Source organism: Silurus aristotelis (genome assembly GCF_946808225.1).
Source record: "Silurus aristotelis genome assembly, chromosome: 11".
Taxonomy (NCBI): domain Eukaryota; kingdom Metazoa; phylum Chordata; class Actinopteri; order Siluriformes; family Siluridae; genus Silurus; species Silurus aristotelis.
In genome coordinates this window covers 12,436,222-12,456,591 of record NC_139584.1, presented here as the reverse complement: position 1 = coordinate 12,456,591, position 20,370 = coordinate 12,436,222, and the positions used below count along the sequence as shown (strand labels likewise).

General features: G+C 39.1%; 1 protein-coding gene across 1 annotated transcript in view; it reads right to left on the bottom strand.

Annotated features, from left to right (window-relative positions):
- The window catches only part of prex1 (phosphatidylinositol-3,4,5-trisphosphate-dependent Rac exchange factor 1), an 84,459-nt gene extending 64,114 nt beyond the window's left edge, over positions 1 to 20,345 (bottom strand). The window contains exon 1 of the mRNA XM_083553860.1: positions 19,736 to 20,345. Within this exon, the coding sequence (XP_083409986.1) occupies positions 19,736 to 19,876 (141 nt within the window). The 5' untranslated portion in view covers positions 19,877 to 20,345. The remainder of the gene's footprint in view (positions 1 to 19,735) is intronic.
- Between the last annotated feature and the right edge of the window lie 25 nt (positions 20,346 to 20,370).

Below are 20,370 nucleotides of genomic sequence, written 5' to 3'. Positions count from 1 at the left end.
GATTGTTGACCACCCTGACCATGATAAAACAATTACTTAATAACGGAAGAACAAAAGAACCAGCAAAAAGAAAGGCAACAGATCCATAGGTTCTAATCCAATAACAATGTGTTGCCAGCATGAATTATTTTCATCCACTCATCCCAAATCATAATTCTGACTCAGAGCTGGTCAGACTCACTTTGCTGCTTTGTCAACTTTTGTGAACCACTGAGGTGGTCAAGTTCTCCAAAAAAGGAGTGCTGTTTACGGGTAAGAATCTGCAGCTAGAAGAATATAATTCAGCACCTGTTTGCTGGTAAAAATTAATAGACGGATGCTGGCAATATTAGCATCAATTATAAAAACGATTGACTCACTCATACTGTGTGTGACGTCCCTGTCATACTGCTGTCAAATTATACACAGCAAGAGAAACTAAGTGATATTAAGTGCTCCCACATCCAGGGCTTTGTGTGGGTAAGTGGGTGTCTCCTCTAAAGAAAACGACTCTGCCACTCAAAGCCTGCTTCTAATTATGGCTCTGTAAAACTATTCTCAGCAGCTGGCTCCCTTTCTGTGCCGTATACATTCGCTCCAGCCTGCCTCTGTTGAATTACCTGACACGCTCCCGTCTCCTGTGCAGTCATTGTCAGCATGAGCTGTTCTGTCTTTCTGTTCTGACTGTCTCTCGCCTCTCATCTGTATGCTGTGTCCCGGTCTGTTTTTGTTCTCAAATTCAGATCCATTACATTCTGCCTCTGTTTCAAATTCTCCAGTTTTGCCCTTTGCCACAACAGCATGACGCGTGCCACATTTAGGAGTACCGCTCCCCTGCCCCGTGTCGTGCCAATCCTTTCAGCCCTGCCCTTAATGACAGACCTCGTCTCCCACTTACATGGCGGCCCAGACGCCCTGCATGTGCGCTGCAACTCTAGGGGCACAAATTATCTTTCTTTAAACTGGCTATTAGTGTTTTTGCGCGTTTTAAATCCACGGCTCGGTGTATTGAGCGTTCTGGCTTGAACATTTAAAGGGCCGAGGCATATCGGCAGATGTACAGCCACCTCCTGGTGTTTCTACCTTGAATGCTGATACAAGCATTAGGAGATTTTTTTTTTGCTACTTATGTATTATTCTACAATAAATTTAAAAATACTATGTCCATAATGACAACTAGCAGATGGATGGGCAGGAGGAAGCAGTAAAGGGGTTTATCAGTAGTATATGCCGGTCAACGAAAACTAGATCAGTATAGGAAATCATTAAAAATGTTGAGCTGATGGCTACCTAAAATCGTTTACCCCTGAAGTGTTTTATTCCTCTTATCAAACAGCAGAATACAGTTTTAATAGTGCGGAATATTTGTGAACAAGTTCAATCCTGTTCTTACTCAGTAGTTGCATCACTGAACCAACCTTCCATTTTTTCTCTCTCTGGAAGCTAATCATAAGATAAAAATGCAGCTTGTCACATAAATTCAGAAACCGCACATCGTGAAAACTTCACCTGCAGCAGAACCTTTTTAAAGTTACTGCTTTACCTTAAAGCACTGACTCTGAATAAAGTGTTCTTTCATAAAATATTCAAAATAACCTTAGAGAATGACTCACCATAGAGATGTCCAGATGGTTTTCATATTAAGATTTATTTTTATATGCTTATTGTTAACTTGATATATGTGGATCACATACATTTCTATGAATGATCTGTTACTATAGAAATTATATCAGATAAAGAGCATGAATATAAACCCTACTATACTATACTATACTATACTATATGAAGAAAAGTATTAGGACACCTGACATTTCCATCCATATGTGATTCCTCCCCAAAAGGATTACCGCAAAGTTGGAGGCACGCAATTGTAGAGGATGCCTTTCGGACGCTGTAGCTTTAACTTGTCCCATTAGTTTTACTAGAAGACCCACAAAACCCACTTCTATTAAGACATGGTTTGCATGGGTTAGTGTGGAAGAGCTCTGACCTCAACCCGACTGAACACCTTTGGGATGAACTGGAATACTGACTGCACCCCAGGGCTCATCACCCTATACCAGCACTCAACATTTCTAATGCTATTTGGCTAAATAAGCACAAATCTCCACAAACACACCTTAATTTTTAGTGGAACATCTAACTAGGAGAGTGGAGGGGGTAATTATAACTGCAAATGGTAACTAAATGTGAAATGAGATGTTCAAAAGGCACATATGAATATTATGGTCAGGCGATCACATTGTCCACAGAGTATATGTCAGATATTGCATTAAAAATAATAATAATAAAATAAAACGTGGCACAACAAACGAAATAGCTTGTCAAATAAAAATTTCTCTGATATTGCTACATTTAATGTATTGTCCTTTTTGCAGATAAATTTGCATCATTACAAAAATGTATGCAATTAAGCTAAATTATTTGTTGAATTGTGAACACAATTTTAAGCCTAAAACACACAAGGTGTAGCTTAGTGGACCTTGGATTTGAAGGTTCAAATCCCAGCCACAACAACCTCCTGATCAATAAAAAAGTTAAATGACAAATATTACTTAAATATATATTTATTAGATTTTTTTTATTATAATTTAAACAGAATTCTTAAGGTCTGTTTTAACCTTAATCACATTAATTATCCATTTTAAGTATTTGATCATACTGCTCTATATCAAAGACTGTGTGATCATACTTGATCATACTGCTCTATATCAAAGACTGTGTGTGTGTGTATAAATACAGTTCATCATTACACCCTTCATAATAAAATCATGCCTGTGACAGGCCCTCACTCCAAAAATAAAGCAGTAAATATACTTGCTCTGAACTAAACATAGATCTCAGCTCCCCAAAGTAAAATAACTTGATGTGTATAACTGATACCCCATTAAGATTTACTCTGACGTTACACTGGTGACAGCACTATATGCTGTTTTCTGACCAGCCTCTGGCAGGGTGAAGGGGATCCGTCCTTCAGGCGTACACTAATGAAATTTCCCATATGGCAGATCCAAACTCATCCTGACTGATCATTCATGTGTGAGGTGGGCAAAAAAGGCACAGGGCCGAAAGCCAGGAAGCTGAGCATCCGTAAAGCCCATAGCGAGAGGAAAGGGTGGTGGCGGGCACTAGACAGACATCCAACCTGTGACCTCACGAAAGCCTAATGTGCATGTATAAGACCATTAGACTGTGAATTATACAAGGAAACACTTGTTTATAGCTAAAACAATGTGTATTATTAGAACTTTGAATGAATAAAAACAGTGTCATTCATAAATCATTAAAAATAATTGATAAATAAAGGGGAATTAATTCTGTTAAAGGCTGAGTCGTATCACATCACCCAGTCTTTTATTGATTGTTGTGTTTTGTTGAGCTGCATCTCATTCTCTTTTTTACACAGCGGATATGTCTTCATTTTATCTTCCCTCAGCTTTATGACTGGCAGGTGCCCTTTGAAGAGTGGCAAGTGTCAAGTGTCAATATGATTAATCTCTAGTAAATGGAACAGCAGGCATATTTCATAAGATGGAAGATCGACTGTATGTGCACTGCGTGTATGTTCTGTTCCCATACAGAGAAGACTTTAGTCTTCAACGTCTTCAGCGCTCGCCGCGCTGACGTCAAAAAAGACAGGTAAATAAACATATCTGCCATGGTTCTGCCTTGCTTCCATGGCAACGGTTGCCGTTCCTCAGGGAGACCGAGAGTGAGGTAAGTAGTGGTAGAGGCCAGGTAACGCAGAGATTACAGGAGATTTAAAATTCATCTGTTCCCTCACGGCTCAATCGAAGCGGTCACACCCGTTGTTATGCCGTATTAAATGTCAGCCAGGGACGTGCAACTTCTTTGTGACGTGAAACCTTGTCAAAGCATGTGTGCATACTGCTTAATGTAAATAACATCAAATAGAGGTAATTTGAATAAAAAAAAAAGCTTTTCTGAAAGAAGAAAAGTCTGTATTTATATAATATTAAAAAGAAAACATGTTAAAGTGATCGATGCTAAACACCTGGTGCCTATTACTATTTTATTGGTTTACTTAGCAACACTTAGCAGTAGCTATTCAGATGCAGTTTGGTGCATAAGTATTTGAACAGTGATGCAATTTTTGACATTTCAGAATCAGAATCAGGTTTATTAGACAAGTGTGTTGACTCACACAAGAAATTTGGTTTCAGCTGTTGGTGACTCAAAAGTACAGACAAATAATAACACTGTACATTTAGTTTATAGACAAGACTATACAGACAATAGACTATATAAGTCTATGATTGCACCACTTTAAAAACTGTCACTGTCCAAATTTTTATGGACCTTTCTAGACATATTGTATATTGTGATGTCTTCATAAATTCCCCCAACACCACTCCCACTCCCATTTATTAATTGCTTTATTACCAGAGTGCTGCTGAATTCTAATTCGGACAGTAGCATCTAGTTCAGGTTTATAGTCACAGCTTATTCACATCTTGATTCTTGTACATTCACTGAACATATATGGAATAAAATGTGTGTATTATTTTTATAACCAAGTTTGCTGCAATTACATAAGTGATACCAGGCTCTATTCTTTCCTGACTTTCTACAACATTAAGTACATCAGGCTATCTTTTAATAAATAAAAAAACAGAGGAATACATTTAACAACACCCTGTTATAACTGTGCCCGGTATTGCTTTATTTCCTACTTATAAAATCTTTTGTGTTACTGTAAAGTCTTTTCAGGATCATTTAGATTTGTTGACTTGGCTTATACTTTTATACAAGTACCACATTTACTGATATTGATTCAAGTATTCTCTCTCTCTCTCTCTCTCTCTCTCTCTCTCTCTTTCTGGTGCTGGATCCATAAACTGGTCTGCATTAGCCGGTAAACCAGTGCTTATTGGTGCAAGTTATCGTAGAGCAGAAAGATGGTGTAGTTCAATCAGTGCACGAGTACTGAGTCTTTTCATCTGCAGCTGGTGATCAAAAGGATCGCATTACCCGCCGGATGAGAGCCCGAGGCAATCGTGACAAGAAAAAAAACATGCAAGTGTCCATATGTCTCAGGCAATCTGTTTTCTCAGTGAACTATAGAAAAAAAATTGTTGACAATGGCAGTGTTGGTGACCTTAACCAAACATCAGCCTCTGGAGTCACTGAGTGGATGGGTCTTAGTTTTTAGGAAGGAAATGACACCATGCCTGAAAAGATATTTTACACCCTAACACACACAATAAACTAGTACTGTTATTTGTGTGGACATGATTTCTTCTAAACTACACACTATAGAGCAGTTGGATGGGGATGAGGGGATGCAGTAGCTTGCACTGCCTTTCACCTTTGTACTGGAGATGGCTGAGCACAGACAGTGCAGACTCCTAGGAACAGAGGAGCTAGTTACACACACACACACACACACACACACACACACACACACACAGAGCAAAGACAAGAGACAGAGAGAAGCGGTGACAAAAAGAGGCAAAGCAGTGTGAAATTTATACCTACAAGTCATTTTGTGACTGAATGTTCCACCCTTGTGGCTGTTAATTGCTGAATAGATCCCTCTAAAGTGCTAAATAGTGCAGACATTAGCATGTGACTAGCTGATACAGACTGCAGGTAGACACTTTCTTCAGAAACACTTTTTTTTTTTTTTAATAAATGGTCTACACGAATTGGGTGGCTGACTCAGAATATATACTGTATTATAAATCCGGGAGAATTGCTTAGCTCAGTCTGACTGCTTGAACCTGCACCTAACACCTAGAAATTATTTTGCGGCAGAACCCACATTGCTAAACTAGTAAGCTTGTAATGACAAAATAGGCTTAAATCATAGCTCAGATCCTGAAATCTTTATCTTTCTGTGACAAATGCTTGTTTGCTTATGAGAAGTAGGCTAGCCAGCCAGCTAAGCTGATAACATTATGATTGATATGGTTCACTTTTACTTATCTGCAGGCTAGCTGCTGGCTAATCAAATTAATCATGAACAAAGTGCTCACTTGTTATGGTTTCTGACAGGTTATACTTTAGAAAAATCAATCTATATAGATCATTGCAACCTATCCAAAAACATGGACTATATTACTAGCAATTTCTTAGCCGACTAGCTAAATGGTAATAAACTAGCTAGACAGCTAAGTTACTGATGAGCCAAATGTTGCCTGCTATGGGACAGGTTTGGCTACTGAACAATAAATCACTGGGAATTTTGCCAATATGTATTGTTTAAACCTGTGACAAATATGAACCAATTTGCTAGCACTTTACTAGTTAACAAGTTAATTATCTGGCTGACTAATAATTAACCTAATGACACCTAATCATTAAAATGCTAGTAATTTGCTAGGATTTCTGGGAACGAGGATTTCAGAGTATAAATCCTTCAATAAATGTGTTTATAGTGCATTTTTAGATATTTCTTAGGCATTTAAAAAAGTCTATTTAATAAAATGTACCAGCCTTTAGACTGCACAGTCAGGCAAACAAAATAAGAACAAAACACCAAGCATCTGGCCAGCTCGCAACCTCAAGTGACATTTCTGCAAAAAGAAAGTGGCACAAGACACCAGGCCTCGCACTCTGAGGTTAGCATAGGCTAAGCGTCTAATCATGTAAAAGAATCATACTGCATGAAAAACATGTATGCTGTTGAAACTGATGAAAAACAACAGAGCTGGATAACAGCCATTCACTGCAAACCACACTTACCATACGTAATCTCGCTGCAGCTGCACGTCAGCATATCGTGCACGTGAACAATCGCAAAAACGATCTGAATGGTGAAATAAAGGATGCACGCTGGGTTTAGTCTCTGTGTCACAGGGGAATGTCAAAGGTGTAATTAGACCTCTATTGTCAGTGGTAATGTCTAGGAGGAGAAGCACAGGCTCCACGCTCACAGAAAACGCTCGGTGCCAACACTCACACGCCATTCTGTGTCACTTTCACACTTTCTCACAGGATCAGACACTGAAGTAGTGCTGCTAAATGGCCATTCTCACACGATGCTGTCAAAGCTTTCATTAGCATGCTAACATGCACTAGCCTGTCCTGTTCGAATAAACAAATACTTCGACAACTCAATTAGCTGAGAGAACATGCAGCTTGATTAAATGAATTCGATTTGGCAAACTATTTGTTTCCCTTAAAATTAGAAAAAAAAACCCTCACTTAAACCATGCTATTTTCTATGCTTAACCTGAACACAAATATTTTAATATCCGTTTCTTTAGTTTTTTTAAAAAACAACAGAAACCATTATAGAATCTTAAATGGTTATGATGGCAATTGCATTGGTTTTTAATAGTAACTAATGGTCCCTATTTGTAATTTAAAAAAATTGCATCTTAAAATATTGGTACTTTGTATTATTGTTATGACTAGTTGATAGCATTAAGGACCAACTGAACACCTTTGGCAACTTCTAGATCAAATGTTAGTATCTACAGGACACCAATAGCAACCATTAAGACATCATCCAAATTACAGTATGATTCTAAAATAGTTTCTTGGATTTAATAGATGTTAATGATTTAATGATGTACACAAACACATTAAGCACTGAAAATGACATTGCTAATCGGTTTCTTTTGTTTGTACTTTCCAGCAGGGACATCCGAGCAAAAAAAAAAAAGGCCAGAGCCGAGCATGTAAAATCGCTGCGCATGTGTTTCTTTTTCTCTGAAGACGTACATCACAAGTTACAGTAATTGTCTCTCAAGCAGAAAGTTCACAAAAATAATGGTAAAGCAAACTAGTGAGAGTTCTGGTTCTGACAAAAACAAAAAGAGGAAGGATGTCCTCGGACAGGAAGCGGCTCAGTGTGAAGAGGCATCGTGCAGTCAGATGCTTTCAGCACACCAGATCAGGCCTCATTTGCAAATACATGCTCCTGCAGCTTTAGAACTTCAGTCTCACAATGCATCAGCATCTCGATCGACATTTTTCAAAGTGCAATTTCATCAACACCTAGAATCCTTTTTGACTAATTTATGTACCAATGTACTTATGTGACAGGATTTGTTCTGACTGACTCAGTTATTAAATTGCCACTTTTGACTTTGGCTATATATATATATATATATATATATATATATATATATATATATATATATATATATATATATATATATATATATATATATATACATATATATACTAGTCCATAAATCAGTGTTTATGTGGGTTCAGATAATGACCCCACAACTTTCACAACAAAGTTAATGAAATCAGACTGATGGCCATATGTTGCGAGGAAAAAGCTCGCTGAGCGTATCCCCATGTCCCTGTCCTGCTCCAAATGTAGAGGGTGGCAGAAGGTTAGACATGGGTGACAAGCCTTTTCGTTTGAAGTGAGCTGCTCAGGCAAGCATGGTCAGACACAGCGAGGTAAAGACACCCAGACTGGCCATATGCTCTCCTAGACAGCACCTCCATCCAAGAAAACTCGGGGTCAAGGGCCTGCTGCCGTGACCTTCTGCTATCAGCGCACTAGCCATGCTTTGGCTGTCCTAGCGGCGAGTTTTATGCTCAGTAAGCAACAGCTGAATAACAAAACGTGTGAAAAGTACTTCACGAGCAACTCTGTTTCTCGCACAACACAAACACTGATACTTTTGCACTCGGATTAACTTGTTGGGTTTAACATCAGGTTACAAATGGAACGTATTGCTTATAATACTGTTAAGTTACAAATTAAAATGGACAAAACAAAATCTCAATTTTTTGGTCTGTTTTACGATTAAAAAGTCAGAGTTGCTGTAGTATGAATGTAATATAGATCATCATCAAATGTCGGTCAATGCAGAAATAATAAAAGAGATCCTTTGTTTAAGCCAATACATCTATTTTTTTTCCCGAAATGGTTAACGGTTGTGAAAAAAAACGAATACAATGCCATTCAGATGGAACGAGATATCCAGACGTGTCTATCAAGTCTGCTGCCAAAGGACGTCTATTTTAATTATGACTGATGACGATCGCAGCTAGATAGGTGAGAGTGTAAAAAACACAGAAATGGAATTATTAGTACAATGTCACACTTAAAATAACTTGCATATTAGACACAACTCATTTCCATGCAAACTGTTGTTATAGAACTGGTGTCTGAGCAAGCTACACACAAGTATTAGTCGGTCAGGTAACTATAACAAGTATGCTGGTTTTGTTTGTGCTATGAACTTACCCAAAACCCCTAGAAATGCTGCTTCTCTGAAAGACCCTTTAAATGTCATCCATAATTCTGCATTTTAAACTCTTTGTTTTATTTTGGTGGATGTGAGGACAAATAAAACTAAAATTATAAAATAAATAAATGTAAAACTTTTCCCCACAGGATATGGTGGTCTAAAGTGATCTGTATAAATGGTGTCAATTTGGACACATCACCTGTGGTTATTTCCATAGGTCATTTTATTGAAGGTGAAATACACTTCACAGTGTAATCCTTTCCAGATGCGTGCACAAAGTCCATAAAAACACACTGGACATGACAGATTCATATGAGACCCCAAATTATGAGACATCAATATGAACAAGGCTGTAGAAGTACCTTTTTTGTTTCCTAAAGGACATTTTGATTGATGGAGCTTTTTCTTTTCATCTTCGTGTGGCCCTAAGGGGAAAGTTATTTGTCTATTGCTTTAAAGCACCTTTTTTTTATCACTTTGAATTGGGGAAAAAAAGAGTATTTTCCTGGGGTTTTTTTGTTTGTTTTACACAAAATACACAACTACTCAACAGCTCAGAATAATAAGCATTCATTTCCTAATACGAGTTTCCCCTAAGGGGCCATAACCATCGACCACAACTACCTCTAAACACTTTCTACTGTTTGCAGTTGTGAAGAGAAGAATTGTTCATTAAGAAACCATGGATAAGTCTGACTTTTGCAATCACATGGGATGTAAAGGCCATGACCCAGTTTGCGAAAGTCCGGCAAAAAAAAAAAAAAACACGCTTCGTTAAATCATATAAATATACATATATATGAAAATACAGAAAAATCGAGCAATACTAATAAACATGAGACTGTTTAGCCCACAAACCTACAGAAATGCAGTGAGTGTATGAACATAGATCAGCACATAAAACTGACAAACAACTGGAACATAAAATTGCAGAAGTGTAAAATGCTTCTGAACATTTTGTCCTGCTAAAAACCTCAACACGTGATCCCTGACGATAATATGGAAAAACAGAAGTGAGACGTTTAAAGAGACTGCACTGTCAGGCAAAGTGGTGTGCATTGATCGGTTTTGTTAGCAATGGCACCTTTGTTATGAAGCTCTGACTCAACCCTCTCAGATCAAATCATATCTAAGGAGCCCAAACCATAATCTTGATCTACAAGGACTAATAAAAAAATAAATACCGAGCATAAACTCTCCAGCCATTTTATTAGAAACACACCCGTTCATGCGTGCGATTATGCATTCCCTTGGTCTGCAAAGCCTGCAGACAGAGTTGACGATATTCAAAATTGGAACGAGGTGAAAATTTTCCCTCTGTGACTTTGACCTTGGTATAGTGATTTTTTGTGTCAGACAGACATGTTTGAGCATTTCAACAACTGTGGATCTTGAGGGATTTTCACACATGACAGTCTCTAGAATGTGTAGAGAATGGTGCAGAAAAACAAAAAACCTTCAGCAGCAGGTCTCTGGGCAGGAAAGAGATCCTAAAAGAAAAGCCAGACTCGTTCGAGTTTATCACAAGTCTATGGGAACCACTTTATAAATGTGCCAAAAGCAGAAAAGCATCTCAGACACTCTGAACCATTAGATGGATAGGCTATAATATCAGAAGACCACATGAGGTTCCCTTCCTGTCAGCCAGAGAAGAAATCTGAGTCTACAGTGGGCATGAGTTCACAGGACAGTTGGGTACTGTTGAAAAAAACATGGCCTGGACTGATTTAAATTAGTTTCTAAACTCGAAGGATTTGGTTTCACAATCTTCACAAAAGCACTGAGCTCCAGTGCTGTACAAATAGGGATATCGGATGAAAATCTAAAGTGAATAATCCATATATGTTTGCAAGTGCTTATTATTTACTGCACAATTATATACTAAACTAAAATAACAGATTGTATCAAGGAAGTTTTACACTTACACACAATCATAAAACCATTATAATACGAATAAACAATGAAGTCATCAGACATGCTTAACAGACATTGGGAAATAAAAGGAACAATGCAAGAGCCCATTAAATTCACAACAATGCAGGGAACTCAGAGAGGTGTCCTAAAAATGTGGGGCAGTGCCCAGTAAACAACTTCTCGATATTGAACATTCTGCAACAGGAATGCAACAAGTGACAGCAAGATGCATTTCTTTTGCCATCCTGCATTTTTCGTGTATATTTGTTCTATGCAATTTGGATATGTTCCACAAAAACAATCTCATTGGATCCAGACTTGCTCAGTCTGATTCACTTAAAACCTTGTAATTCATTTAACGTTTTTGCAGTTTAAAACACTGCTGCATATTATTTACCTGATGGCATTTTGTAACTGAAAGCAGGCTCGATAATACGATAGAATAAAATTCTGAATGAATTTCAGAGTCAAGCATTCCCAGTCTTTCCCCTCAGGGCTCTTGAGTGGTGCTGAGCATTCTAAACAGAAGAGATGTTTTAGAACAAAATGTTGGACAAAGTTATATCCCACTGTCACCACTTTTCCACTCCTGTGTACAAGTAAAGTCCCTGTGAGGACCAATCTGTTTCCCACAACGTGAGAAACACCCAAAAGTGCCTAAACCTGAGATTCCTGTTCCCACCGAATGCACAGATGAAAACAGGGCCAGCATCATGGAAAAGGCCCTTTCATGGCTCTCTGTGAGAATGTGCCTCAATGCAAAAGAGTCCAGAGCCATTTTGGACATGGGGAAGGGGCCGTTTTGGCCGGCATGGCGTGAAATCGAATAAATAAAAACGAGCGAGGGGGGGGGGGAGAGGGGAAAATCCTCTCTTTGTGGCTGAGGCCCAGCGGACTGAGACAAAAGGCCCAGTGGCAGGAAAACTGGAGGGATGAAAGAGGGGAGCTGAGCTCGGCCCTTTCTCCCCATCACTCTGATTCACTGTCTACACTACCCCCCACCACCCACCCCCCTACCCCACCACCCGTTCAGTTGCCTTCAGCTATGCCTGCACATACAAAGTCTTCTTTGAGCTCGGCCTCTTGTCTCTCACTTCCGCTTTTTGGGGCTTCTTGCGGAGCTGCTTGCAAAAAAATGAAAACAAGTGCCTCTGTTAAAGGTGCGAGATACGCAAGCTTATCAATGTCTCATTTGTCACTTGTATAGTTTTGTCTTGTGATGACAGCTGACTCATTCGGACCGAGAAAATTTAAGTAATGCAGGTCGCTAATTTAATCATATCAGACCAGTGTGTTTTAACACACGTGTCACATCACAATCGTCATTATCATTTGCCCATATACAAGCATTTCCGAAGGTTCCTCCTTAAAAAGTGGTGCAATTTAGAAACTGCACAAGGAAACAAGACAATTATACGAATTAGTTTTTTTTAAATAAGGCCTGGATTCTGGTTCGTATTACCTTTTCAATTCGTGTTTGCACTGCTACCATTTAAACCTCCAATTTGTGTTGAAGCTGAGTTGTATACCTGAACAATCTACTGCACTATGTAGACTAATGAACCCAAACGACCGCGACGCCCTCAGAAACTTCCATCACGACTAGCTGTAAATACCGGCACGATTCACGCAAACAAGCAAGCTGATGTCAGCACCAGTAGAAAGGAGTTCTCTGCATGGACATGTGGCAGGGATAAGATCTGAGAGCAGATTGGAGGAGCCATCTGGAAGGCGTTTGGCCTTCTCTCCATGGAAGAGAGATTGGACTCGTTGAGGAGCAACATGAGAACCCAGGGGTCACCCACTGCAGGGGGTGTAGGGGAGGGAAACAAATCCTGAGCTAACCATTCAGGGACACACACACAAACTGTGATAATGTCCAAATAATAATAACAACGCAAATTTATTTCTGAGATTTACCTAAAAGCCGAGAGTTAGGAGAGAGGACATGCATCTAAGGGAAACAAAGTGATCTATGAATCATTAATAATAACATCGCTTAATTCCCCTTCAATTTCTATCCCATCCTACTGAGTAGTAACTGCTTTCCATTACCAGATTGATTTGCAATTTGCAGCAATTAGCCTAAGTGGCCACGTGATCTGCTCGGATGGGTCCCTAAAGGTGAGCTGTTAGATAGGGATCTATTTAATCAATTAACCCCTCCCTAATACAGTTCCACTATGCATTCACGCATCAGAATGGAGGTCAACAAAGAAAGGGCATTAGCATATCAGCTTGCAATGCCGTACCCACTTGGCAGCAACAATAGAGAAACCATTCTATTTAGTTAGTTAGATGTTCCGCTGGCTTTAGGACCCTCGAGTCAAATTTGGGGATTAATTAAAGAATACCATAACCATATAACCCGGTACGTCTGTGATCCTCCTTCAGAATGGCAGAGGTGGTTATGATTCTTTCAGGCTGAACACCAGCAAGGCTGGAGGACTCAACATCACTCAGTTCATGTTTCACCCATGATTACTGGGGCTTAGACACACACAGGCAACGGGAAAATCCCATCCTATCTGTGGCCTGCTGAAGTCTGAGCTTCCGTAGGCGGCTTGTGGCCTCAGAGCGTGGGGGGGAAAATTCCCTCAGGACACTTAAGGAATTCCTCTGAGCGCTCTCAGTGACTAGGCCAATAGGTCAGAGAACCCCGATTTACTGCTGTCTCCTTTGCACCAGTTTTGTCATCTGCAATTGTCCGGTGACGTAAAGAAATTCCGCTGTGTTCACAATTACCCAATAATCAGGGCCCACTCCTATGAGTAAATACATCCAGTCCAAAATGCTCTATGTTCACAATGACCTGAAAAACTAAAGAAATATACAAATATTTTAATTTCATGACTACAAATTGCAGAGCATGGACTCTTTGACCCTGTGTGCAGCCCGGAGCCATTCATAATAGACAAAACACGGCACCAAGATTGCGGTGCGTCTGCAAAAGGTGAGAAGGGACAGACAGGTGTGCCCATGCAGCGCGTGTCTGTGTGTACAGTGGCAGACTGCCAGGCAGATCCGATTCAGACACTGGCATACAGGCGACTTATTTTGGATGAGATCCCGCATAGCGAATTGCAAACCTAACCTGAGAAGTTCGGATATTAAAAGATGAATGAGGCCGTCCTCCTTTTCCACTTATCTCCCACGCTGCCTCCCCTGTGATATCAAAAGGCATATAATGCTTAATTAACACCTTCCCAGCCCTCTGACAAAGCAACCAGATATTGCAGACATCTTTATCAGTCCCCTGCTGAGTGTTACTTCACACTTAAAGAACAACACTGAGGCTCATAACAAGCCACGCATTCAATTCAATGACCACCAAAATGTTAGTAGAGATTATATTGCAATCTTCACGAAAGCTTGAAGGAGAAAGTTTTTAACACACCTGATAAAACCTTGTAGCTAAGTTTGCTAAATAAAGTTACATCCCAGTGTATGTGTAATTATAGTAGAACAAATCCTGCCTTAATGCCCACTGGCATGAAAATATGTGAGCCAAAGGAGGCTCTAATTTAACAATCCTGAAACAGCCAAGACATGAATGGAAATACAATATATTAAAAGTATTATTATTATCATTTGTCACATATACATTACAGCACATATACATTAGTGTCAGAGTTTGGTTGCTAATAAACCTTGGCAACCTGGAAGCTGCAGTTGAGGCACATTAACTATGCAGATTTCTTACACCGCGCCAGCTTGCACCTTTGAGTGGAGGATAAAACAACAGAACAGATTGTTATAGTAAAATAATGCATCAATACAATCTGGAAACTGAGTGGTGGGATGAGAAAGAGAGCAGTTCTCCCTGACGTGAATTATTTTCCAGCATCTTCTGAAGTGTTTTATTTCTTTTATACCACATCAATTTGCCAGCAATTAGCAATTTTAACTAAAAAAACATTCAAAACATTACATATAGCTATAAAACATTGTTTTGAATGTTAGTACCCATTATCCTATATGGGACATCCTATAAAACCCATTATCCTATCATAATTACAGAATATACACAGTCTCCAACATCTATTTTCTTTGTCTTGTTACAATGATACCAAAAAGTGTATACTCATGATAAGACTGAAGACTTTACTGTGGTGGAAAACTGTCCATTACAATGTGCTGATATAATAAACGCTATCTAATATGTGTTAAACAAACCTCTCTTATACAGAATACTTACTATATTGTATATTTTTATCATTGTTAAATTACTATTTTGTACTATTTTTCAGCTGTTTATTTAATTAAGTCCATGTGAATGTGTTCGTGCTATGAAAACGATAAGATCTAATAGCAATAGTGAGTTTAATCAAATAAACCTGCTATTCACATTTTACCCGGGAGTCCCGTTAGAGTTTCATGTTTGAGAAAGCATGCAGATTATAATTGGTGAGAAAAAAGGTGTTACTTGTGTTAGAAGAAGTGAACTGATTCAGTCTCGGAGCACCATGTAAACATCAATGAAAATCTGATTTTGAAATAATGTATAGGACTTGAGTTTATTGGGTTTGTGCTAATAGCAAACCAATCAATGTAGTTATAAGTGCTTAAATAACTACAATTTGAAAGAATAAAAAACCTTCCAATGATGATTAGTGCCTTCAATTCTGAGTTAAATGCCTTACAATATGTACATATGTGTGATGTGGCAACAAAGAAAAAACCTCTGCTTGGAAATGTGCATTGAATCACTACAGAAAAAAAATGCATTGCAATATAGTAAATACTATTTAAAGCCACAGTTTGGCACATTTGCTGGGCCACAGTTGACCTGGAAGTTGCAAATTATCCTTTGAATTGTAATTAATTCAGTAAGTAAAAGCACAATAACACACAGCTGGATTCAAAACAAAGCAATTCTAACAACAATAATGGCCACTGCAGCTTTAATTCAATGTATGAAAAGCTGATTAGATTAAGTTATTTATAAACCCAAAATCCTGCACTGGTACTTCCTGAGTGAGGAAATGTCAGAGCAGGAAGCTACAGGTTGATTTCCTCTTTCCTCCATTGCCATCCTGTTTGGGCATCCGTTCCATCCCTTAAAGAGCACAGCTGGGACTGAGGAGTCAACACCAGCTGGATTAAAAGGATGTCTGGGGTGACACTCAAGCACACACAGGCAACTGGTAAAACAGCTGGAGGTCTGGAGGAGCAATGACCTGTTGGATTAGGTACATATGAACTCAGCTTGTCCTTTCGTAACACAAAAGTAAACACAACACATTCAATCCAGTTCATTCTCCTGAAGGATTTGTACTCCTGGTAATGTGTTCAGTAGCAGCAAACTAAAGAGAAATCACTATCTGCTCAGTTTCTACAGGTCAGCCAGTTCATACTACTGAAGGATTTGTACAACTTTATTGGCGTGTGGCACCAGAATGCTTTATAGTATACATCCACAGACGCAGGTATGAAGTGGAGAAAAAGAAGAATATTGGCAGAAGGTTTGCATGATATCTGTATAAGACTGAAGGTGTGCCTCGGGAAACATACAGGGCATTAAAAACTAGTTACTCAGTTGCAAGCATACTCTAAAATAACCAAAAAAGGAATATCAAAGTCTACAACCCTACAAGTTCCTAACCCTGGTTGTACCTACCATCATGCACATTTTGGTTTCTGCTAATCAGCTAATTAAGTCTTTTGTGGGTTGAAGTAAACAGAGTGGGTATAACGTGCATCTTAACCTTGTCAAAACCGTTGTCTCAAAAAAGACCAAGAAAAAGACCAGAGGAAGTCCCTTTGAAGCCTATTCTGGGAAGATAAAAAAAATAGGAACTAGTGGGATGGTATGACATGCTTTATTCATTGAATATGTCACCCACTTCCAGTGTTCCACTGCACAGCTACAGTACACATGCCTTATTGTTCAACTCCAATCTGAAATCCACCATGCAGCACTGAGGCAGATTCTGTCAACTTTCATAACATTATTTTAATTCTTACATCAATTACTACGTATTTCTTTCTCTATACAATTATTCACAATGCTAGCTGACAAAATCATATATAAATATATATATTACCAAGAATGAAAACTAGACCATATTTTCTCATGAAAAAAAAAAATTCATTTCTTGGGTGTCAGGCCACCCAGTTCCGTTATATTATGCATGGATGTGTTTATGTAAAGCATGATCCAAATTCCAGCATTGTGGTTTCCTTCGAGTTGAGACTGAGACAGCCTTCCATTAGCCATAGCATTTGGGTGTAAAATGAGACACACAAGCAAACAGCTGGATTCAAGCAGCAAACAATCAGGGAGCAAAGCAATAAGCAACAGCATTACCGCCAATGACGGGTATGATGGCTTTCATTCAATGTGTGAACAGGTGTCTCACTTAATCTGTCATCACAAGTGGAAGATGAGAGGCTGTCAGAATAATCAGTTGAGGGGAAATTCGATTGGATGTCCCCTCTTTAATACAGTATGCCAAATGAATGGGTGCATAGTCCAGAAAGGCCAGGTCTAAAAGACAAGCAATCGAACCTAACCACATATTTCTGCATGCAAATGATCTAGCACACTTTTTGATAATGTACTAAAAATAAAATGTCATTTTTGCTGGATGCCACTTTGATGGAAATAAAATTTAAGTAGACACCACATAAAACATTTTTTTCCACTGTATATTGACGTCATATATAATCTTTCATACTTTGAAATCAAAACCTGTATTCCTATACCATTAACATAAACACAACACCCAATCAGTATATGCCAAAGTCATGCATACACAACATCCCTAAGCATGGTCTAATGAGATTTATTTGCCTCTTGACTAGCAATTGGGTTAAACAATGCATTTCTAATTTGAGAAAAAGACCGCAAATTCATCCAGAGTCATTACCAACCACTAAGCTGTAGCCACAATAGTGTGATTTTGTGACTGATCACTGCAAGCCAGCCAACATCGCACCAGTATGTTCTTAAAGCCCTCTTAAACTCTAACGTCTTTACTAGCATTATGTTCATCTTCACGTGATCTTGTGATCTTGTGATAAGTGAAGTGTCATATTCGTAAACCGCCTCGGAATGTAAAGCACGGTGCTGCCTATAATACACTCTATTGGCTTACAGCTGACTGCACAAGTGTAAACCCAAATGGGGTGTATGATTCTTCAGACAAGCTGTGTTACAACGTGATGCAAATCAAAACAAGAAAATACATGTCAGCTTTCGAGCAAGAGATTACAACCACAGCCGCTGTTTTCATTCATTAAAACAAAATCCAGCCGACTTGCTTATCCCAGAGCTGCTGCTTTGTGCTGCACTTAAACACATACCGTCAATAAAGCACTTAAATATATTCTACAGAACAGGACTGCACAATTGTGACAAAATCCCATTCAACTGAACAGACACACATTATAGTCTAGACTAAAATTAGCCTATAAATATGTGTTATTGTTACATTGAAGGCAGTCCTGGTCAACTAAAATTGCATAGATTTTTGACTTTTTGATTATTATTCTTTGCTTAACAACCATCACAACAAGCATGTTCTCTAAGTCATTAAAAAGATCTTAAAATAAATTGCAGTCCAGCCAAAATCTAAGCATCACCTCTGTATGTGTGCGTGTGTGTGTGTGTGTAGGGTTTTTACCTACATTTCAGTTATTTTACAGCTGCATTATCCTTTGCAGCAACTAAATAACATCAGTTCTATTAGCTGGATAGGATCAATGACATTAATCACCAAAACGCCCACAGAAATACTCATCTGTGGAGTGACATCTTCAGTCTAGTGATCATTCACAATCTGTGACTTTCTGTGGCAAGTGGCATCAGTAAGCACAGTATTGCGATAGAAGATAACCAGCAATATGTTGTGTATACTACAGTGACCAAAATACATATAATAATGAACACCTTCTGAAAAGCTGGGGCATTCATTCCAATTGTTCTACCATGGACAAGAAAAACCTGTCAGTGTTAATAAAACTAAATAAAAGGTATGCAGATGATATTCTGGGACAGAAGGGTGTCACTGAGGTACCAATGCTCGCTCTTATCTTCTGATGCAAAGCGTGAGTTAAAAACAAGGTGTGGAAAATTCGTGTCCTATTTATTCCCAACTTCTCTTCCTGGGACTGGTTTTGAATCCTGACCCGGATTAAACAGCTACTGAAAGATCAAACACTGTTTTTGGATTGTTTACAAAACATGTACAAGCTTAGATATAGCGGATGTTGGTAAAAAAAATAGACAGCACAACCTTGAAAATGGTGTTTATAATGGTGTATTTAAAGCTGTCAAATGAATATAGATGAAAAACTGGGTAAATGGGGAACTAGAGCATGTGAATTATTTAGCTGAAGTGTTGCATATCCGGTAACACAGATTGCACAGTGCGACAACACATCAGTTTTTGGTAAAAAAAATTGTGTGATATTATTAGTTTTTAAAACTAAAACAACGCAGGAATGAAAGAAATGTACTGTGTGTATAACTGTAGCAGAAGAGCCAGGAGCTGTCAATCAAAGCGCGCGTGCTCAATCATATAATAATGACCGAGCTACAATACAACAGGTATTGAGAAGAAAGCGCTCCAGCTGCAGTGTTGCAGGACTTTCCTCGTATTTTCTTTTTTTTTTTTTTGGACCAGCAGCCAGGGACAGGATCAACTCACCGACTGCAAGAAGGCGAGAGTGCGCACGTAGTCTCGCTCGGTGTTCAGCAGCTCGTTGAGCACGCAAAGCCGCAGGCGAAGCTGGCGCTCCGAGTCCTTACACGGCTGCTCGGCGTTCTCCCGAGCTCTCTCTCCCTCCATGGTTTTCCCTCCCAACCCGAGAAAAACCTCACCAAAGGAAATAAAAAAACTAACCAACGCTTCCAGCCACACTTGCCTTACACCTCTTGTCCTCAATAAATAAATAAATAAAAATTCCCCCAAGCGGCGTGGACGTGTCGCGGTGGAGTGTTTGCTGTTTCTTAGTCCATTCCACTGCGCATCGCGTTCATCGCCACCGGCACCGCAATCCCGACGAAAACCTCAGCACTCGCCTGATCGGTGGGGTAAACTGTAATAAAAGTTCCCTAAAACATATTTTTTCACCCCGAAAAAAAATGAAGCCGCTATTCTTAAAAAGAGTCTCCTGGAAGAAGAAACAGGAGTGAGTGAGGAACTGAAGCGCTGCTGAACACGCTGGCGGAAAAGTGACACGCTGTTGTAGTTACACTGAGGAGTAAAGCAGTCTCTGAGGAGACCAGACCGTCTGCTCTCTCTCGCTCTCTCTCTCTCTCTTTTACACACACACACACACT